The 18,438-nt window shown below is 36.1% G+C and overlaps 1 protein-coding gene across 2 annotated transcripts in view; it reads right to left on the reverse strand.

Moving 5' to 3' along the window:
- PAN3 (poly(A) specific ribonuclease subunit PAN3) overlaps nucleotides 1-18,438 on the reverse strand; it is a 75,501-nt gene that overhangs the window by 42,972 nt on the left and 14,091 nt on the right. The window contains exons 3-5 of one of the 2 annotated variants that reach the window (XM_072326410.1): nucleotides 11,279-11,345; nucleotides 9,677-9,747; nucleotides 7,518-7,580 (exon numbers count right to left, since the gene is read on the reverse strand). In XM_072326410.1, coding sequence (XP_072182511.1) covers nucleotides 7,518-7,580; nucleotides 9,677-9,747; nucleotides 11,279-11,345 — 201 coding nt within the window. The remainder of the gene's footprint in view (nucleotides 1-7,517; nucleotides 7,581-9,676; nucleotides 9,748-11,278; nucleotides 11,346-18,438) is intronic. The other variant, XM_072326411.1, reaches the window with a different exon arrangement.

Raw genomic sequence — 18,438 nt, forward strand, 5'->3', positions numbered from 1 at the left:
GAAGTGAGGAGTGGTGCATTTTAGCAGTGATGATGACAAAAGACAAGCCCCATTCCAGATGTCCATGCAGATTTATTTTTTTTTAAGAATTAAAAAAAAAAAAGTAAAAATAAAAATAAAAATAAAAAGTGCACCATGCAGACTCTTGATTCATGACTGGGAAAAACATACATCTAGTGATGGTGACTACACTGAAAGACAGTGTTTTGTAGCTGAGAATTTGCTCTATCAGATACGGTTATTGTGTTCTTTGTATCTGTTGCAGTTTTCATGGAGACAAATAAGAAGCATTACTTTCAGAGCAACCTATATAAAATACAGGACAAGACCGGCATGAAATGGATGAAAAGCCAAAACCAATCTACTGGCCCAATTCCCTGAAGTCTTCTAGGCTGAAGGCTTTGGAAATAATTAATGCTGGGACCAGTCACTAGTAGCTCATTTGCCCATAAAAGAAGTCCAGCACTGACCATGAGCTACAAAGGCAATAAACTGAATAAAGATCAAGTTAATCAACTTCCATAACAATTAAAATGATTGAATTCCAGTTACAATAAGAAATTTGGTAAGTTGTGATGGGTAGGTACAACGCCCTCTCGTAATTCCAATATAAACTGGTCACAGTAGAGCTAAATATAGGTTGTTTATGGGGAGGATCACTCTACCGTCGAGCAACTTGCCATCTTAGTAATTAAAAGAAGACTAGTAATATCTTGAACGGTAAAAGTTTTAAGGTCTGAGAAACTAGACATACAAATAATATTGAACTTTAGAGGGAGGTTTGAGCGTAGCATGTTATTTTCTTAGTGTGGCTTTGGAAATAATAGTGTCATGAAGGAAATCTCCCGACATTTCCATCATGGCTTCCCCATCTCTCTCGCAATGTTCCCTCAAGTGCAAGGCATCGCCTGACCGAGACTTCAGGACCACAATCCGGTGCTCCATCACATTCCTATTCACAATAGGTTTTTGACTTCTTAGTAATAAAAGGTGATCTACAAATGTTTGGAAAAGGAGAACCAAAACAAAAGAGGAACTGAGCCAACATGGAAAGAGATTATTTCCTTTTCAATGGAATTCAGATTCCTGGCAACAGAATGAAACTATTTTAGGCTTCGAGGGAATATGTTAGGAGGCTGAGAGAGAAAAACAACAGTTAATTCTATGCCATAAAGCAATGTTAAGCAAATGTGAACTCACAGCCTTACTGGAAAAAAATAACCTAAAAAGTCAAAGATGACTGGATGAGACGAAATTGAAGATTGCTTTCATTATCCATTACAAAACATTTTCAGAAGATTACAAGGCCAGGGCTCCATTGTTAAAACAGAAAGACATTAAAAGATGGACAATACAACATCAACATTGGGAGAAAAACTGTTTTCACTGAAATCATTCTAAATTATAATGATTTTCAATAAGAAGAATTGCATCTGAACAAGAAACCCAATCTGAACTTACATAAGAGTACAAAGCAATCTGTCTGCCAAAAGAAGAGATTCTATAGAAATGAAAGAACAAGAGACTGGGCAGTTCAGAAAAGAATACCAAGTATTCTACATCCCTGCCTCCTGCATAGGGCAATTAATAAAGCAGAAACAGAGCACCGCACCTTAGAAATCAATATGCACCGATCATTTCTGAACTGATACATCTACATGAAAAACAAGCATAACCATCTACACAAACAAGCCCAATTTATTGGCATGGGGACAACTCTTTTGGAAAGTTACAAAAGAAACTGTACTTTTGCTTTCATAAACTCCTTCTATAAAGTAAAATACAAACAAATCTGTTCAACCATACAAATTTCAGCTCTTTTTCTTTCTTTCCTTAGGAAGGTGGCAGTAGCATTTGAATACTTAATCTCTAAGCACATATTTCTCAAACTAATTTTGCAGCTCTCAAGATGGTTACATATTCCAGAAAAGTTGCAAAAGGTCAATAAAATGTCACCCTTGCTTAAAAATGAAAAATAAGGTAACATTTTATATTGTAGTTTAAGAGGAAAAAAACAACAAAATCAAATTATTACAAGGCAATACTCAAAGAGTGTAGCTCCTCCCAGGCACAGAAACAAGTAGTAGTAGTAATTTCTGGTTGCAAGCGTTTACATGAGGAAGGGAACAGCTAACTGCATCTAATTGCTAGCAACACCTTGGATCCCCAGGGTGAGAAGAGTAAGCATTTTCAACCACAGCTAATAATTATAATCCTTGCCCTGTTAGAACCAAGCTGCTACCAGCAATTAATGGTAGAAAGCTATTGGTTCTCATGATTAGAGGGAAAGTGTTATACTGGGAAAGATAAACCCCCAAAGTCTTGGAAACATTACACTCAAACAGGAAATCTACTCTAAAACCAATAAGGACCTGCGTAGCATTCTTCGCATCGGAACACTACTACAGATGAGTAAATTAATTAACCCACGCTAGAGAATTTTCCTCAAGTCAGCTTAATTACTTGCCTCCCATTCATTCAAAATGAAGCCTGGAAACGTGTTTAGCAGGTCTATTTTCTTCCTACCGTCTGCTGCAACAAAGCCAAGCCTCACCCCTAGTTTCTCCTGTTTCATGGAGAAAGGACATGTCACACTTCCTCCTTCCAGTTCAAGGACTGGATACACCAGTATTATCAAGCTATCCTAAAGAACAAGAAAACTAAAGAAAACACTTAATATGATTCAAACTGTGAAGACTCCTCTTGTCTAACAACTTCTATGTAATATTTATGTCTGGATAACTGAGCAAATCGAACTAAACAATTTCAAAGTTATGAACTACTGAAGATACACAGACTATTCAGAATCACTCATGTTCCAAATTATGGGGGTTTTCTTGCTTAAAAATGCACTTATCTGTGATGGGCTTTAAACATTAGATTTACAAGACAATTTCTATATTAAAAAATACACGGTGAGCACGCCACAGTGTTTTAAAGCTTTTGTGAATAATCCGAGCTCTGGTAAGTCTATGTGCATATACTGAAGCAAACACTTCATCTTTCTCCATCTCAGGATGAATCAAGTAGCACTACTTTATATTAACACATTTTAAAAGTTATTGCGGTAACATTAACCAGGATTCATCTGTTGCACAGTGAGTTGATTTGTGTCTTGTGTACAAACACACGCTGTCCAACAGGAAAGTTTAAATATACTTTATCTTAATTTTACCATAGTGTAAAGAAAATAAGAAATATGAACTTTTCATTTCAAATGTTGACTTTCTTTGTAAGAGATTTTTTGTTTGTTTGTTTTTAAATAAAACGTTACTGGCAAGGAGACCATTAAAAAGATTAAATACTCCACTATTGTGCCAGACTACTGAAACTGAAGAAGCATTTTCATATTCTTTCTTAAAAAAATAAGAGCATGAAAGCTAACTATAAACCAAGAACTCCCTCGCTGAGCTTGCAAAGAACTCCTGAGCAGCTAGCTCAGGAGCTACTTCATCGTTCCTTCCAGCAGCTCTCATCAGCGGTATTTTCATCCAGCAGCCATAACATGAGTTGTAAATTCTACAAAGTATTACATTTGAATATTAGGCTACTTACTCTTTGCAACCACGCCTATAAGATGTGCAAGCTGGTAATATGAATAAGAGAAGCTGTCTTACCATTACTTCGTAAGCCTTGCAGCTAGTATTGCTACAAGCCTTTCATGTGGTTTAGAATTTTGCTAAGCAAGACACTCTCTCCACTTCCTATTTCATTACAATTTCTCATTGGCACACAGGCAGCCTATGCTTGTTTTCCTTTCCTCAACATTTGAAGGTTGAAGCTTTTCTTTTTTCTTCTAATACGAAATCCACCAAAAAATAAAAACAAAAAAGAGAAGACTTTTGATCAAAATTTAGTGCCTGGTTGGTGACTTCTTGTATGCTTAAAAAATTGGGAAGTATATAAACATTGAAAATTTTTGCATGTTTACTGTTTTAACATTGATGTTATATATTGAGATTTCATGTATATTTCCATCCGTAAACTCTAGCCTCCTCACTTTTTTTTTTTCCTTTTAATTGTTCATAAAACCTTGATCTTCACAGGGGACAGAACTTCAAACTAGATGAAAAGTGTCATGAAAAGATAGTAAATAAATAAATATTCTTCTGCCCAAAGAAAATCTAAATGTGCAGCATGGCATGAAAACAACTCTTACTCCACAGCAATATATTTAATCATTGCAACATGTAAATCTTGTTTCAACCAAATTTAAAGGTGAAAGCTCCAATAAACAGGGTGCTACACCAAGTATTTTAATCCATCGTAAAGGAAAACTTTTGAGGAGTGCTACTAAACCCAGTGTATTTCAAGAGTATGTAAGCTGAAGACATGAAAATCCTGAAAAGTTCAGAAGGACCTATGGAAACCTGACAAATTTTAGTCCTTACTCTCAAATTTTGCAGGCTAATTAGGTTGGGTAAGGTGTGAAACAAAACTGGCTGAGAGCTAGCACACATTTAGATATACAACAAAGGTCCCTGCTAAGAAATTAAAACCATCTGATGAACCAAATAAGTTGGCTTTCCTTTGCTACAGAAAATACTTCTATGTGAAAAGGACCTGCCAGAGTACCACCATCTCAAAATACAAGTTCACAACTCAAAACACAGGGAAAGACTAAAGACTTTGATGGAGCTTTATTTACTAAGCATATTATTAGTATATTTTTCATGCTGCATGAAGTATTTGCATAGTATTTTCAACAAGTTTAAGAAATCTTTATATTAATTTAGTGCAAATCACTCTTGGTAGTCTACATGAAACTGAACATATAAAGAATCAAAAGTGTGTAAAAACAAACAAAAGCACCCTGCTTGTTTAAGCTGTATTTGTAATTAACTATTTCAGCTTGTGAGGAGCACCTGGCAAAATCTATATTGCTAACAGAAAAAATATAATTATAAACAGAGAGTGAGGGGTAACATTGAAATTTTAGACATCTTTGGGTCCATACAGTATATCTGACAAACTTAGACATAAAACCGAAACCAGCAAAGCTCTTGCTAATGTAGTTCTTCAAGTGCTACACTATTAAATCATCTTACTCTGCTCTTTTCCTTCAAATACACAATAGGGTAAGACAACAAAAACATAAAAACTCATCAATATGAGAAGTGTTAAGTACTCCCATAATAAAGTGCCTTAATAACAAGAGTTCTCACATGATAATCACTAATCCGCACACAAAACTCAAGGTAAGTGAAGAATCCACTCAGTATCATATTTTTGATTGTGACTTGTGTAGTATTTACTAAGACAATAGCATTATACAGAACGATTTCAGTAAGTAAAAGTTCCAAAGAAAATAGCAAAGCAGGTCAGACATCATACCCTTAAAACACATTTTAAATAGAGAATCTTGTACTACCTGCAAATATTTATTAGTTTTCTTTACATCATAACCTGTTTTTCTATATTCCTCCAACTCTAAGTTCAGCCCACGTGCACTATAAGGAGGAGTCTGCAGCCATAATTCTGCACAGTGACATAAGATGCCATTTGGCAATGACCTCAGCTACTAGGAATATGCTTCATGTCTTTGAAGTGGTATTCAAGAGGCTGTGGAACATGGAACAATTTTCATTAAAAGGACATAAAGCAAAACCAAACACAGCATGCTTGACTCTTCAATAAACACCACAGAATAATATACGGACAAAGTAACCAGAAGCATCAAGATAGAGCTGGAGATGGGGTCCTGGAAAAAAATATAGCTTCCCAAATGGTAACAAAACTAGATGGAGGGAAGAACAGTCAGATATAGTTTAGATCTTACAGAGAAACTCTTGCAGTCTTTAAGAAGAGTTTGCATTTATGCAGACCAGCATTACAGGCTGTTTTTTGTTTCAAAACTTTGCTTTCTGAGTATTTGTTACTTCTGAGCAAAGTATGGAGCGCTAGAAAGAACACAAATAGCAGCCTGTTCTGAGAAAACTTCAGTCCAAACAATCTCTCCTACACTTTCCATTCTAATCTAGTTTGGAGTCTGTCAGTCTTGGCTTGCAGTCAGTTAAAACCAGTGGAAGGAGTTGTAAAAACAAATTCTGCAAAACACATACAACTAGCATTAAAATTGCACTGAAGTTCACTGCAGCAAACCAGTTCTTTCCTTGCAGACTGGGAACTAACAGCAGTCCCCACGTTAAGGGCTCTCCTCAACTAGGTGCTCAGAGCCATTACACACAATGGAAATAAACCAGCGTCAGGAGCTTTTCTGGAGTTAAGTTTCCATGAGGATTGAAGGTACATAAGAAAGTAAAATGTAAGTAAGCAATGTTTTTTATCATCCCATAAGGCTGACCAGTGGCTAGCAGTAGAACTCTTTAGTCCAGATTGGTGGTAACAGTCTCAGAACAAACTTAAGCAAAACATTTCATCACATATTTCTGATTTTTTTTGAGTATCAAGTGGTCATTCCCTTAGCACCAGATACTCATCAGTTATGTTGCATGTATTTTTAGTGAACTGTTTACCAGAACCAAAATGAATGCGATCAAATGAGTTTTCCAACTCATTCCAAGATTATTTCCAGGTTTATAGAAGAACATTTTTCTAGATAAAAACCAAAAGTCAATTTTGGAAAGAAAAACACCCAAGAACTTCAAATTCAAAATGCTAATCTATTTTTTTTTTTCAGACATAACACACATTTGAATAAAAAACAAAACAAGAAGTGTGACATCGTTATTCTCAGGAGAGAGGGTTAGTCTATCACTAACTCTAGCTGTTGTTCCATGCTTCACAAATCCTATTTGTGCATTGTAAGTTAATACTTACCTGAAAATCTCTTATAGGAAATTCACTTTAAGGTTGCTTGTCTTACTGCATGTAGAGTTACAACAACCGGACAGTAAATCCAGCAGGGTTTACAGTTGACAGAACCTCCACCAAGGCTCCATCTATAGAAATACTTAGCTCCTTTGATTTCATTTTAAGTATCCTATAAAATGTCTTTAAATAGTAATCTTATCTTTCCTGGAATCTAAAATTAAAATGCAATTTAATAATTTCTAAACAGAGAAAACAACGTATACGAACATTCTCAAGGTTAAAGAATTATTTTAACTTTTAAACCAAAAAAAAATAAAAAAAAAAAGGATTAAATATTTCTAAAATCTGTAACCAACGTTTTTTAAGCATAAGAACAATCAAAAGCAATTTCCATAGCCCAACGACAATGACTTGTTTCAAAAAGCCTCACTAATTAAAAAGCAAGGATATTCAAAATTATTATCATTATTTTTTAAATTTTGTTATCAAATGTAAATTCACATGGCTTGCCCACTATTAGAGGGTTGCCAGGATAACACAATCAGTAATATTCAGAGATGAAAGTTAATAAATTTAAATTCATTAAAGACATCCACAAAAATAGTTTCTATAAAAACGTGTAATACAGTTTTATACAACACAAACGTTCAGGTTTTACACAACTGCAAATAACTTGATTCTATATATTTAAAATATCACAATTCTAATTTGTAAAGCAAAACAATTACTCTTTATTCACTTACCAGGACTGTATTATATCTGTCCTCCAAGTCAGTGATAAACGAAGGAAATGCTGGTTTTGCCAGCTAGTTCAGAACAAACAAAACCTTAGCCCTGGGCTCTTAGCAAGAAAATGGAAAGTTGTTTTTTTTTTAAACAGTAGATGTTATAAACACCTACATTTCAGCCAGTCACCAAGGCTCCCTTTAAAGTCAATGAACAGAAACATGCACTCCTAGGTGGCTTGTGTTACAGCAGGTTGCAAACGCTGGCCTGTTAAAGCATATTGCTCAAGCTCTAAATAAAACCAAGCTACTGAGGTACAGGGGCAAATCACGTAAGTTTTCAAATATCCAGCACTCAAGCATTTGATTCAAGGAAATTATTTTACACATTTGAACGTGACGCTCAAAACGTACTAAAAATATTGAGAGACAATTTGCCAAGTATCTTCTGGTGGTCAAAGTCAGACAGCCAAACAGAACTGAGATTAATTTCTTGGGTCTCTATAAATCATGTATTAACCACTTAAATCAGCCACTGACATGGGTCATATGTAGCATGCTTTTCTCAGTATCAGCCAAGCGCTCACTGAAGCTGCTTATCTCTCTCTCCTGACTACAGAGGGAGCCTGGATGCCTAGATTTTAAGACAGTTCAGGTCATATTAGACAAAAACCTCCCTATTACCAACATTACTTATGAACATTTGAACAGATATACATTACAAGATAGAATTCACAATCAACAATAAATGATTAATATTCAAAGCAAAGCAAGGCCTCTTTCAGTTAATGCCAGTTATGTCTGAAATATTAATTGGGAAAAAAACCCAAGTCAATCAGTTTTCATAATCTCTTGGTACTACTTTTGTAGCAACTGGTTTAATAGCTGATTCTTTCTTGGGGAAAATAAACTAAGTCAGAAAAGACTCTTCTTTAGTATTTGAGCTTTATGTTATTTGAGTTCTCTGTTTGCTTCCATTTTGTACTAATTAATTTCAAAGTTCTTCAGTATTAGGAGCAGCGGTTCTTTTAGCATACTTTTGTACTATAAGTCATTTTCTATTGCATATATGCTTTACATACATACAAATACACACCCACACATACATAGTGCTTGCAGACCAAGTTTAAAAAGGAAATACGATTTCATTCTTACTCTCCTCAGTGAGTAGGTAAACACTAGTCAAGTTATTTGAATGAAACTTCCAGTGCACTCTAGCTGGCATTAAATAAAGGTGCAATTCAGTGATTCCATGTAGTTTTGATGAATAACATTAGGAAATGATATTCTACAACTTTATTTTACTTAAAGTAAAAAAGAGTTTCATGGGCCAACTATGGCCATTATCTTCAAACTTCACCTGGAGGAACAATAAAAAGCTTATTTGCCAATATAAGGTTATATGAAAAGTCATAGGCATGCTGATATAGCACGCTTTCAAGAAAAAGGTATTCCTGACTACAGGAAAGTTCAAGATCACATGGCAAATAAGAAGCAAAAGATGAAAGTCATCCATTAAAATAAGGCCTAATAATGAATTAGGAGAAGAAAATATGTATTTTTATTATTATTATTATGAGACAATTTGAAAAAATATATATATTTCTAGTGTTGAAAAAAAAAAAAAAAAATAAAGACAACCTTATGTCTCTTACTCCAGCCACAGTGTCTGTAAGCACACAATAGGGAAACAGCACAGCCTGAGCTGGCACAGGTGTTTGAAGATGCTGTTTATTTTCCATACAAATTAGAGGGGGAAACTACCAAGCCCCAAGTTCCTAATGTTATCATCATAAAATGACTTTCAAAGTGAATGCATTTCAAGCTAAGAATTACTTTAACATCCTGGACAAATTCATGTATTCAAAACTTGTTACCGTGAAGGCACAAGATAAATCACCTGAAAGCCTCGGATTAATAAAAATTATTTGTTCTCAAATTTAAAGGACTATGCCTTAAGTTTCACATTTAAAGCATTCTTATAAAATTCATGCTTGGAATACTTTGCAATAGCAGCAGTCTGACCTTGCATAGCAGAAGTTAAATAAGATCTCATATTAGCCTAGTAGTATTAGAAGATTCATTCTTATCTCACCTAGTATTTCAATTTATTTCCAATCTTATTCTCTCACAAATCAATATACAAACATTCTGCTTAAGATTTAGTTACTGCCTACCTTTCTCCTTTGTGAAACACTGAGGGCAGCAAAGTCATTAAACAAGGATGAATTTGGTGAAGTTAGTGGATCTGTAGAAAGAATACAAGACAACATGTTACATTCTCGCAATATAAAAAAGAAAGCTTACAATTTTTTATGTGTTTGAATGGAAGAAATACATCACACAAAATTATGTTTAACAACTACATAGAAAAACTGCAGTATTTGTTAGATTTCATACAACAGCACAAGTGAAATGGTGCTTATTAACAGAATTTATTACATTCAGTTGTTCAACACTATTTAAAGTCCATCCAACGTTTCAAAGCCTTTATCTCCAGCTACCTGAAATTATCTTCTCTATACCAAATAATATGGATGCTATTTGTCATGTACAAATTTCAACCACAACTAAAGATAGCAAGAGTCCACATTCGACTAGCAGCTTCTTTACTGCCTTTTCTTTGCCTCTATGCAAAATTGAAGCGCCAAAAAAATATATGTACATATAACAACAATCACAGATGCAACTTAAACACAAAAGTCCAAACTAAATATAATTATCAAATTAAGACATTAACATCACCTGTTAAAACAGTAACATTTTAACGAAACACTCTTCAGTTTTAATCAATACTCCTTTAAAGGTTAATTCTACAAATAAAGGAGAACAAAGGACCATAGACATAACAGAATTTAATGTTCCTTCCAGAACTCAGTCTGGTTTTTCTCCTTCACTTGCATCAACATCACTATTTGGCCTGTCACACTGGCAGTAGAACTTCACTGCCTTGAATAGCTAATTGTTTAGCGGCACAAAGCACAAAACCTACTGGAAATGAAACAAGAGGAAGGAAAACAAAAACAAATTTTGACTTTCAAATTAATTTTCTTAGGTGTAGATACTACCATACTTTTTTTTTTTCCTTTTTTTAACATAATATAAATAGCATTGAACACACAAATGGAGTCCCATATCATTTACACGGAAATTTTCAGCACAGAATATTTAAACACTACTCTCTTATTGAAAGAAGTTGGTTCAACAGCTACAGCTGCAATCATCTGCAGCACCTGTTATAATTTGGAAAGGAAATCTTAAAACCATGTTATGGAAGTTCAATACACTTTTCACAGTATAGGCCTGCACTGTGGAGATGTTCTATTTGATTGAAACACATGTAATGTACTCCCTTAAGATTAAAAACCTGTATATTCATTCCATAGAGTAACTACCATGAAAAGCACAATAAAAAGGGATATTATTGTGGACCAACATAAACACTTACTTAAGCTATCGGTGCTTTATAGTGGATATCTAAACTAGCATCTCATTTGACGTGAGAAAACCCAATAGATAATGTTTGTTTTTGAAGTTATTTACCTGTTCTGTTACTTAGGTTTTCCCCATTGCAGAAAAAGGCTGAAAATTTATGAGTTCTGCATCATGTGAGTTTCAGACTACAGGAAATACTTACGTACTATACCACAGGATATAGAGTTCTCCTGCCTCTCAAATCAGATCAGAGGAGAAAACCTATCTTATGGCTCAGTTTACTAAAGGGAAATCACTTAAACTCCTACACATACTTTTGTATGTGTTACTTTATAGATACTTACCATGGCCTGCATATTGCTTGGCACTGTCATTGAGAAGGCTAGGAGAGCTGCTGCTATTTGTCATCCTCTGAAAAAAATAAGAAAATAAAATAGCACATAAAATAAAGCTACAAAAATTGAGACAGCTGAGAGCAGTATTTAGAAAGTTATAGAAAGAGTTGTCTGTTGTTGAGAGAAGCATTTAGTAAAACATTTCAAGTGAGAACAACGAAGGCCAGAAATGACTACACACTAAACCAAAACACTGTTCTTTAGCTTGTGAGGCTTTATAAAACCTACAGTTTTCTTTCTGCACAACAGTGTTAAGTCAGTTATTCCGTTGTAATTTCTTTTAAATGTAAACTCACTACGCTTGTGTGAATCAACTCCTCCCCTTATTTCACACCATCATCACCCTATGAAACTTTTCTAACCAAAATACTCAAATTAGTATCATATTTGATGGGGAGGAGGCTGTTGGTGTTGGTTTGTGGTCTCCTGGTTGGTTCTTTTTTCAACAAAAGAACGGGACCTTTCAGCAAAATCACGTGATTCTTGTTAGCCAGCAGGATGCACGAAACCTGCTCAACATTCCTCCTAGGTTCTATGTGCTTCTCCTGCACTCCTCTGGAGGTGCCACCTGGACTAAGTGAGGCAGTGCTGCACTAAGAGTTTCAGCTGCTTTGACACAGATATTAAGCAGAATTCATTTATTCCTGCTTATTGTCTTCTTTGTCCAGTCTTCTCCCAGCGAGAGGAAAAAATGCACAAAGAAAAGCAGAGCAAGGTCAAGAAGCATCCTCTCCAGGCGATGCCACCTGTAATTTGTTAACATACTCCCTGCAGTACTTTTGGCCTACACCAGCTAGGAGTCTCCCAGCCAAACTTCAGTCAGCGAGAAATTTTGTGATCCCTTCAAGTAGAGAGTCTGCACACAGCAGCTGCTTTCGTGGGTGAGCGTACACCAGCAAAAACAGATCATTCCATGCCAGCTGGCCGCTCGTGCCAAGGAAAGTTTCCAGGCATGTCTCATTCAATAGTCTAGACACAGACTAAGACTCAAAACTGGTCACTGGAGTTGTTCTTCATGCTCTCATTTTTCCACTGCCAATCTGAATGCTGGTGGCAGATGGCAAAAAAAGCCCACTGCATAACATGTCAATACCATTTCATCCAATTCTTGACCAAATGGGGAAATAAAACAACATGGCAAAACAATATGCACTACCAGAAAAGGAACTTTTAGAAAGCTTTTACAAAACCTAGGTATCCTAAACAAGTATCTTACTGTTATCCTCTCCATAGCATATTCAATCAATATACTACTGTCAACTGACACGCTAGTCTCCTTCATTGCCCTCTCTACTACATTACAAAATACAACTTTTCTGAAAGAGTGGTTTTCTGAAAGAGTGGTCAGGTGCCAGAATGGGCTGCCCAGGGAGGTGGTGGAGTCACCAACTCTGGGGGTGTTCAAGGAACATCTGGACATTATGTTGAGGGACATGATGTCGTGAGAACTATCGGTGACAGGTGGACAGTTAGACTGGATGATCGTGTAGGTCTTCTCCAACCTTGGTGATTCCATGATTCTATGATCTGTGCTCCAGTCCTGATACCACCACTGGGCTTTCCCAACAACTCTTCATTCAGTATGAGAATGTAGCATGATATGATACAGTACTAGAGTACATGCAGATGAGAAATTTGATATGAGAAACAGTATTTGTCTTATGTGCTGTCCCTACTTTGATGCCTCCCACCTCACATCCATAGAGACTGTGTTCACTCTAATCCAAATCTGTATTTGTAAAGTATCCCTACAAAGTATTTGCTCTTAGCATTCGGTACATCGACACTGGTCCTTTTAGGGACTGATTTTGGAATCTAATGGAAACCTTTCAGGTTTGCAAATTGTCCAGGAGTTGATTAAAAATAGTGTTTATGTCTATTTCTGACACTCAGATTTTTTGCTAACATTTTAATGCAAACTGTAATGTCCATCATAATGGTGATACATAAGATATTGATATCTAAGCTGGTACCAAAAAATCATTGAGCACGTGGCTTAAACTGGGAACCAAGCTCTTCTCCACCATCAATATTTTTCGTCTTCAAGTAGAGAAATTAAGCATTCAATCAACAGGCTTGGGATGTGAATGTGACTGCAGTGATGAAAATCAGCACCAATATGATCAATAAAAACATAGAATGCACACTGGAGACACTGCAACAGAACACACTGTTTAGTAACCTAATAGCACTGTGCAAAGAACTTACTGAACCTATGAATGTCAAAAGGCTTGTTCAACATCTAAACATTTCATATGAACTATGGTTCCAAAAACAGCTTACTGATGTTGTGCACCTCTTGCTGCAATAATTGCTTGTAAGCTGCATCTTGAATGACGTTAAAAAAAAAAAAAAAAAAAAACACCACACTTCAGCAGCTGTTTCCATTAATTTTTCATCTTCCTCACCATTTATTACAGATGCACAAGCTTCTTAACAACATTCATGGAAGTCCTGCACATAGTCAAGTAAAGGACTTTAAAGATGTTTTAATATCAAAGTTTTCTACCACATCCAAAAGCATTTATTCTTAATTAAGCTTGTTTCTGTACGTCATTTTTACTAAGTCCACTTGTGAATATCTTAATCAACAAATATTTTATAAATTACAGCAAGCATTATTTGTTATTTATGTTTTCTGGACAACAGGTTTTTATTTCCAAATAACACTCCATCTCTTAGTAGCATTCAACTATTTTTCATACAAATTCAATTTCAAGAATAATCCAGCCACAGGAAACTGAAGCCCAAAAGAAGACAGCTCCAGAAAGGTAAGAGCAATGGTGATGGGCAGAAGAAAGAGAACTATTCATTCCTATTAAGCCTGCCAGGCAAAGCAAGCACACATGTATCAGTTTCTAACCTGTATTAATACATCATGACTTTCACCACATCGAAGTTCATATGGAAAGAACTTTGGCACCACTCCAATGTCACTCAGGTCCATAAAAATTCCTCCTCTTTGCCTGCTTGGTGCTATGATTTATTGAGGTTCTTTAAGCCGTAGTTAAAATTCAACTAAGCTGACTGGCATACATTCCGCCCCTCTCCCTTTAAAGGAACTAAAAAGTTGTTTCTGTTCACATCTCAAAAGAGAGCTGCTACAGAACAAAACTGTCACATTCAGCCCCGTCCAAGGATTTCACTTGAAGCTTCAGCTTGCACTGTTGAAGCTTCTATCAGTGACAAAATACAGTCCATTATTTCACAGTGGGGAAAAGAAATAAGAAAAAGTTTCAGATTACGGTGTTAATGCCTGAATATTCAAGCAATACAGGAGAGTGAATATGCTCACTCACTTTCTTTTCCCCCCAGAAAAGACAGTGTGAAACTGTACTGTTTCAAAAATGACACTTAGGCTGAAGTGAATCATTACCTCATCTAGACATAAGATAATCTGTTGGCTACTAAAGTTTCCAGTTCAGAACTGCTGCAGGTTAACGTGCCTTTAAAATAAACAAGTACTTCGACAAAGATGACAACAACATCACTGTATAAATTCTATGTTAAATTGCTATTTTAATAATATGTTTGAGGATTAGATGCTTTTCAATATCTCCTTGGTGCAATATGCTAAGAAAAAAGAAATATTAAGAAAAAAATTGCAGCCTTTTCTAAATTCACATCATCTTGCCTCTACCCTGCACTTGGACCAAGTTTGTTTTGCTTTTATTTCACTCTACCCTGAAGTATATAGTTGCAGAATTTTCATCAAGATAGAGGATGAATAAAGCTCTAGCCTATAGTTAGATCTAGTTTTACAATTTAAGTTACAAGACATATCTTACATTAAAGGGAGTTTTTGCTTCCCTCTGTCTGCTCACAATATCACAAATTATTCTCATCACCTTAATACTCTTCTATTGGAACTGTATTTCAGGTTGTTGTTCTTCTTGTAATTTTTAGAATAATGTTAGTTGAACTATAATAGAAGTCATCCTGCAAAAAGAATAAGATTGTCACACCCAAACAAGCCATTGTTTAGCTGTCAAATTCTGTGACCTACAAATGGTGACACCTTTTGCTTTTGTTTCTAAGCCACCCTGAACTTGTCTTGGATGGTTAGCTATTTGACACCATCTACAGCATATCCCACTGAACTGTTTGAATTAAAACAACTAGATTTCTTCAAAAGGCATTATGTAAACAATTGCATAATTCCATATTTAAAAGAGTATTTCTATATTTCCACTCAGTCCTCTATAGTTAAAAACTGAAGACATTTACAAGCCTCTGTACTATACAGAGAGTTTTATTACTCAGTTCTTGGCAGATGCAACAATGGGAACAAAGGCCTTTGTGTTTACTCAGCTGCAAGGCTTTGAAGTGAGGGAGATTTCTACTTCTCAGGCTTTTCAAGAACTCTTAGTACACCAATATTAGCATGGCAAAAGCAAGATTGATTCTTCTGCATTACACAGCCTTGCCAGCTTAGGTGCTGAAGACTATTACCCTCTCCTTCTTATCTCATTTACAGCTATTACTTGATAAAATGTGCTTTTTTACACCTGCAGACCAATGAAAGGCATGTAGTTATAAAGCTCATCGTACCAAAACATAGAAAAACACATTTCTGTGAAGCTGCATATGTGAAGACATCTTCTGCTGTTTTATGCTCTTGCAAGCAAGTTATTCAATCAATATGATATCAGAAGTTTTGACAAGGTACTACTAGGCCTATATTCTCCCATATCCTTTCATGATCCCAGCATAACACTATTGAGACTCCTTCCCACACCACCTCAATCAATCCACAGCTAGTAAAGAGGCAGTACCAATGTGGTTGGTTCAGTGGAGCACGAGGGTAAATGCAGAGTGACTGACCAAGCAGCCAAGCACTACAGGCATCCAGCCAGCTCCTGCCTCCTTGCTACTGGGAGAGCCAAAGGGAATGAGCTGCTTCTTGAGCCACATCTCAGAGTGTCTCTCTGCTGCTTGTAAGCCAAAAGGAAAAAGAACAGCTTTGGGGACAGCATGCAGCCTATGAGCCATGTGTAGAACAGGTTTGCTCTGTGATTAGTTAGAGATGCAGAAAACAGAAAATACACACTTTGATAAGCTGGGAGCCAATACTGCAAATACAGTATATAAAAGCACATGCAGATTCAGGGAAGAAAAAAGACACATGAAACAGAACTGTAAAACAGGAAAATGCAAACCAATGATGACAGGAGACTATTAATCAATGTAAAACTTGCTAAAAACAATAGAAGGGACTAACAGGAGGCGATGAAAGGTTGGCATGCAATTTTGACAGAAGGCAATGAAAGGTTGGCTAACAGCACATAATTTTGATGCAACAGGAGGAGCAGAAGAATGAGGCAACGAGTTTCTATTTTTAGAAAGGAACTACAAAGAATTAGAACAATGGCCGCTTTAAAAGTCCTGCCTCTTCTTAGGAGTTCTCAGGATTTTTACCCTCATCTTTTTTCCCCTCTGCAAACTGGGTATCACCATCAGCTACACCATTACCACTGGTCAAATCTCAGTGATAAGTTTCCGGACCTCCTGAAATATTCTTCATGCATCCAAATGAGATCTCAGAGTCAGAAAGATCAGTTCTGAAGAAATGTTCATCACCAACTAGCTGCAATATTTATTCAAAGACTGTATTTCCTCAATTCATCATGATACAGTTTACTTTCATTTTCCTTCCTTATGCTGCTTACTTAACATTGTTGTACTGCATGCAAGAACATTACTGCAGAATTTGGATAGTAGCTTTGCTTGAGGCAGTTTGGCTCTATTACATATGTGTTATGATAACCACACTGCACACAACCACAGTTGTTTTCATCAAACTTGTTCTATTTGCTGCAGGTAACAAATGCAATCTTAAGATTAATTAGGAATAGTCTTATCAAGTCTTAGATTTATCTATTGAACTCCTGGTAGTAACGTTGGAAGGCATTTAGTCTGCATTCCATGCTTTATTCACTATCTCATAGTGAAAGAAAATGAACGTTGCCCACAACAGACCAACTACTATTATCCTCACCAGACTGAGAGCAGCTAAGCCACTTCAACCAAGTCTTCTATGTAGAGTCACTAACTCCATTCCTCACCTTCCAGTCATATAGGTTAAACTCAAAAATTCTGGTGTCTCTGGCACAGGTAACATTGCTGTTGTTTTGGTTTTTTTTGGTCATCTTTTTCTTTCCATGCCTCCATAAAATGCAGACAGCTTTCTTCTTTATTAAGGAAAGCATTCCTTTACTTTAGAAAGGAAATGTAAACGTCAGATACCACAAAAGCAACCTGAAGCAGAATGCCAACTAGTAGTCTTCAAGAAAACAATTTGAATAGCATGCAAAAGTGAAGCATAGAACTATAAGATGCACACTTGACTATTAAATGGATGCTCATCAGGTATACACCATGCAATCTGTGTTCTGAATAAGTCCTCATAATTCTCCTGCTGAACAAGTACACAATGTTAAGGGGAATACATCTCAATGCATAAACTCAAAGTTGCACTGACAAACTAAACTGACCATTTCTTAACATCTAACTATACCTTATTAGCTGCATATTTATTTGCCTGTTTGTGCTATTTTCCCAGCTAAAAAAAAATAATAATAATAAGCTGAAAAGTTTCCTCATACTGCATCACTGATGTATCTACCCATGAACTGCACAGATCCATCACAGATGAGTAAGTACCTCAGGGATGGAACAGACACTTTCGTCTGCGCAAGCAAAGCAGAGGCTAATTAGACATTTTGCAGCAAATTTTTGTTTCAACGACAGGCAGAACGCTAAATTTGCAGTATCTTAGTTTGATTTTAGGGCCCAGAAAAGAACATACACACAGATTTGTCCTGTTCATATGCTACAGCAACTTCAGTTTGCAACATGCCACCTTGTTCCTTTATCAGGAACTCTATGCACCTCCCTCACACAAGTCCACTCGTCATTCTGTAAGTCTCTCTGCTCTTACCCTTTGTGGTTCTGTCCTCCCAGCATCTTTTTTACTCATCTTCAACTCAGTTTCTCTAGGCTCACAGCATGTCTCTTTGCCTCTCCACACCAATTAACCAAGATGCAACTCTTTTTTTCACCAAATAAAGACTCTCTTCCGTGCTGCTTCAGTATAAAGCAGATGAAAA

This window comes from Excalfactoria chinensis, chromosome 1 (genome assembly GCF_039878825.1).
Source record: "Excalfactoria chinensis isolate bCotChi1 chromosome 1, bCotChi1.hap2, whole genome shotgun sequence".
In the NCBI taxonomy this organism is placed as follows: domain Eukaryota; kingdom Metazoa; phylum Chordata; class Aves; order Galliformes; family Phasianidae; genus Excalfactoria; species Excalfactoria chinensis.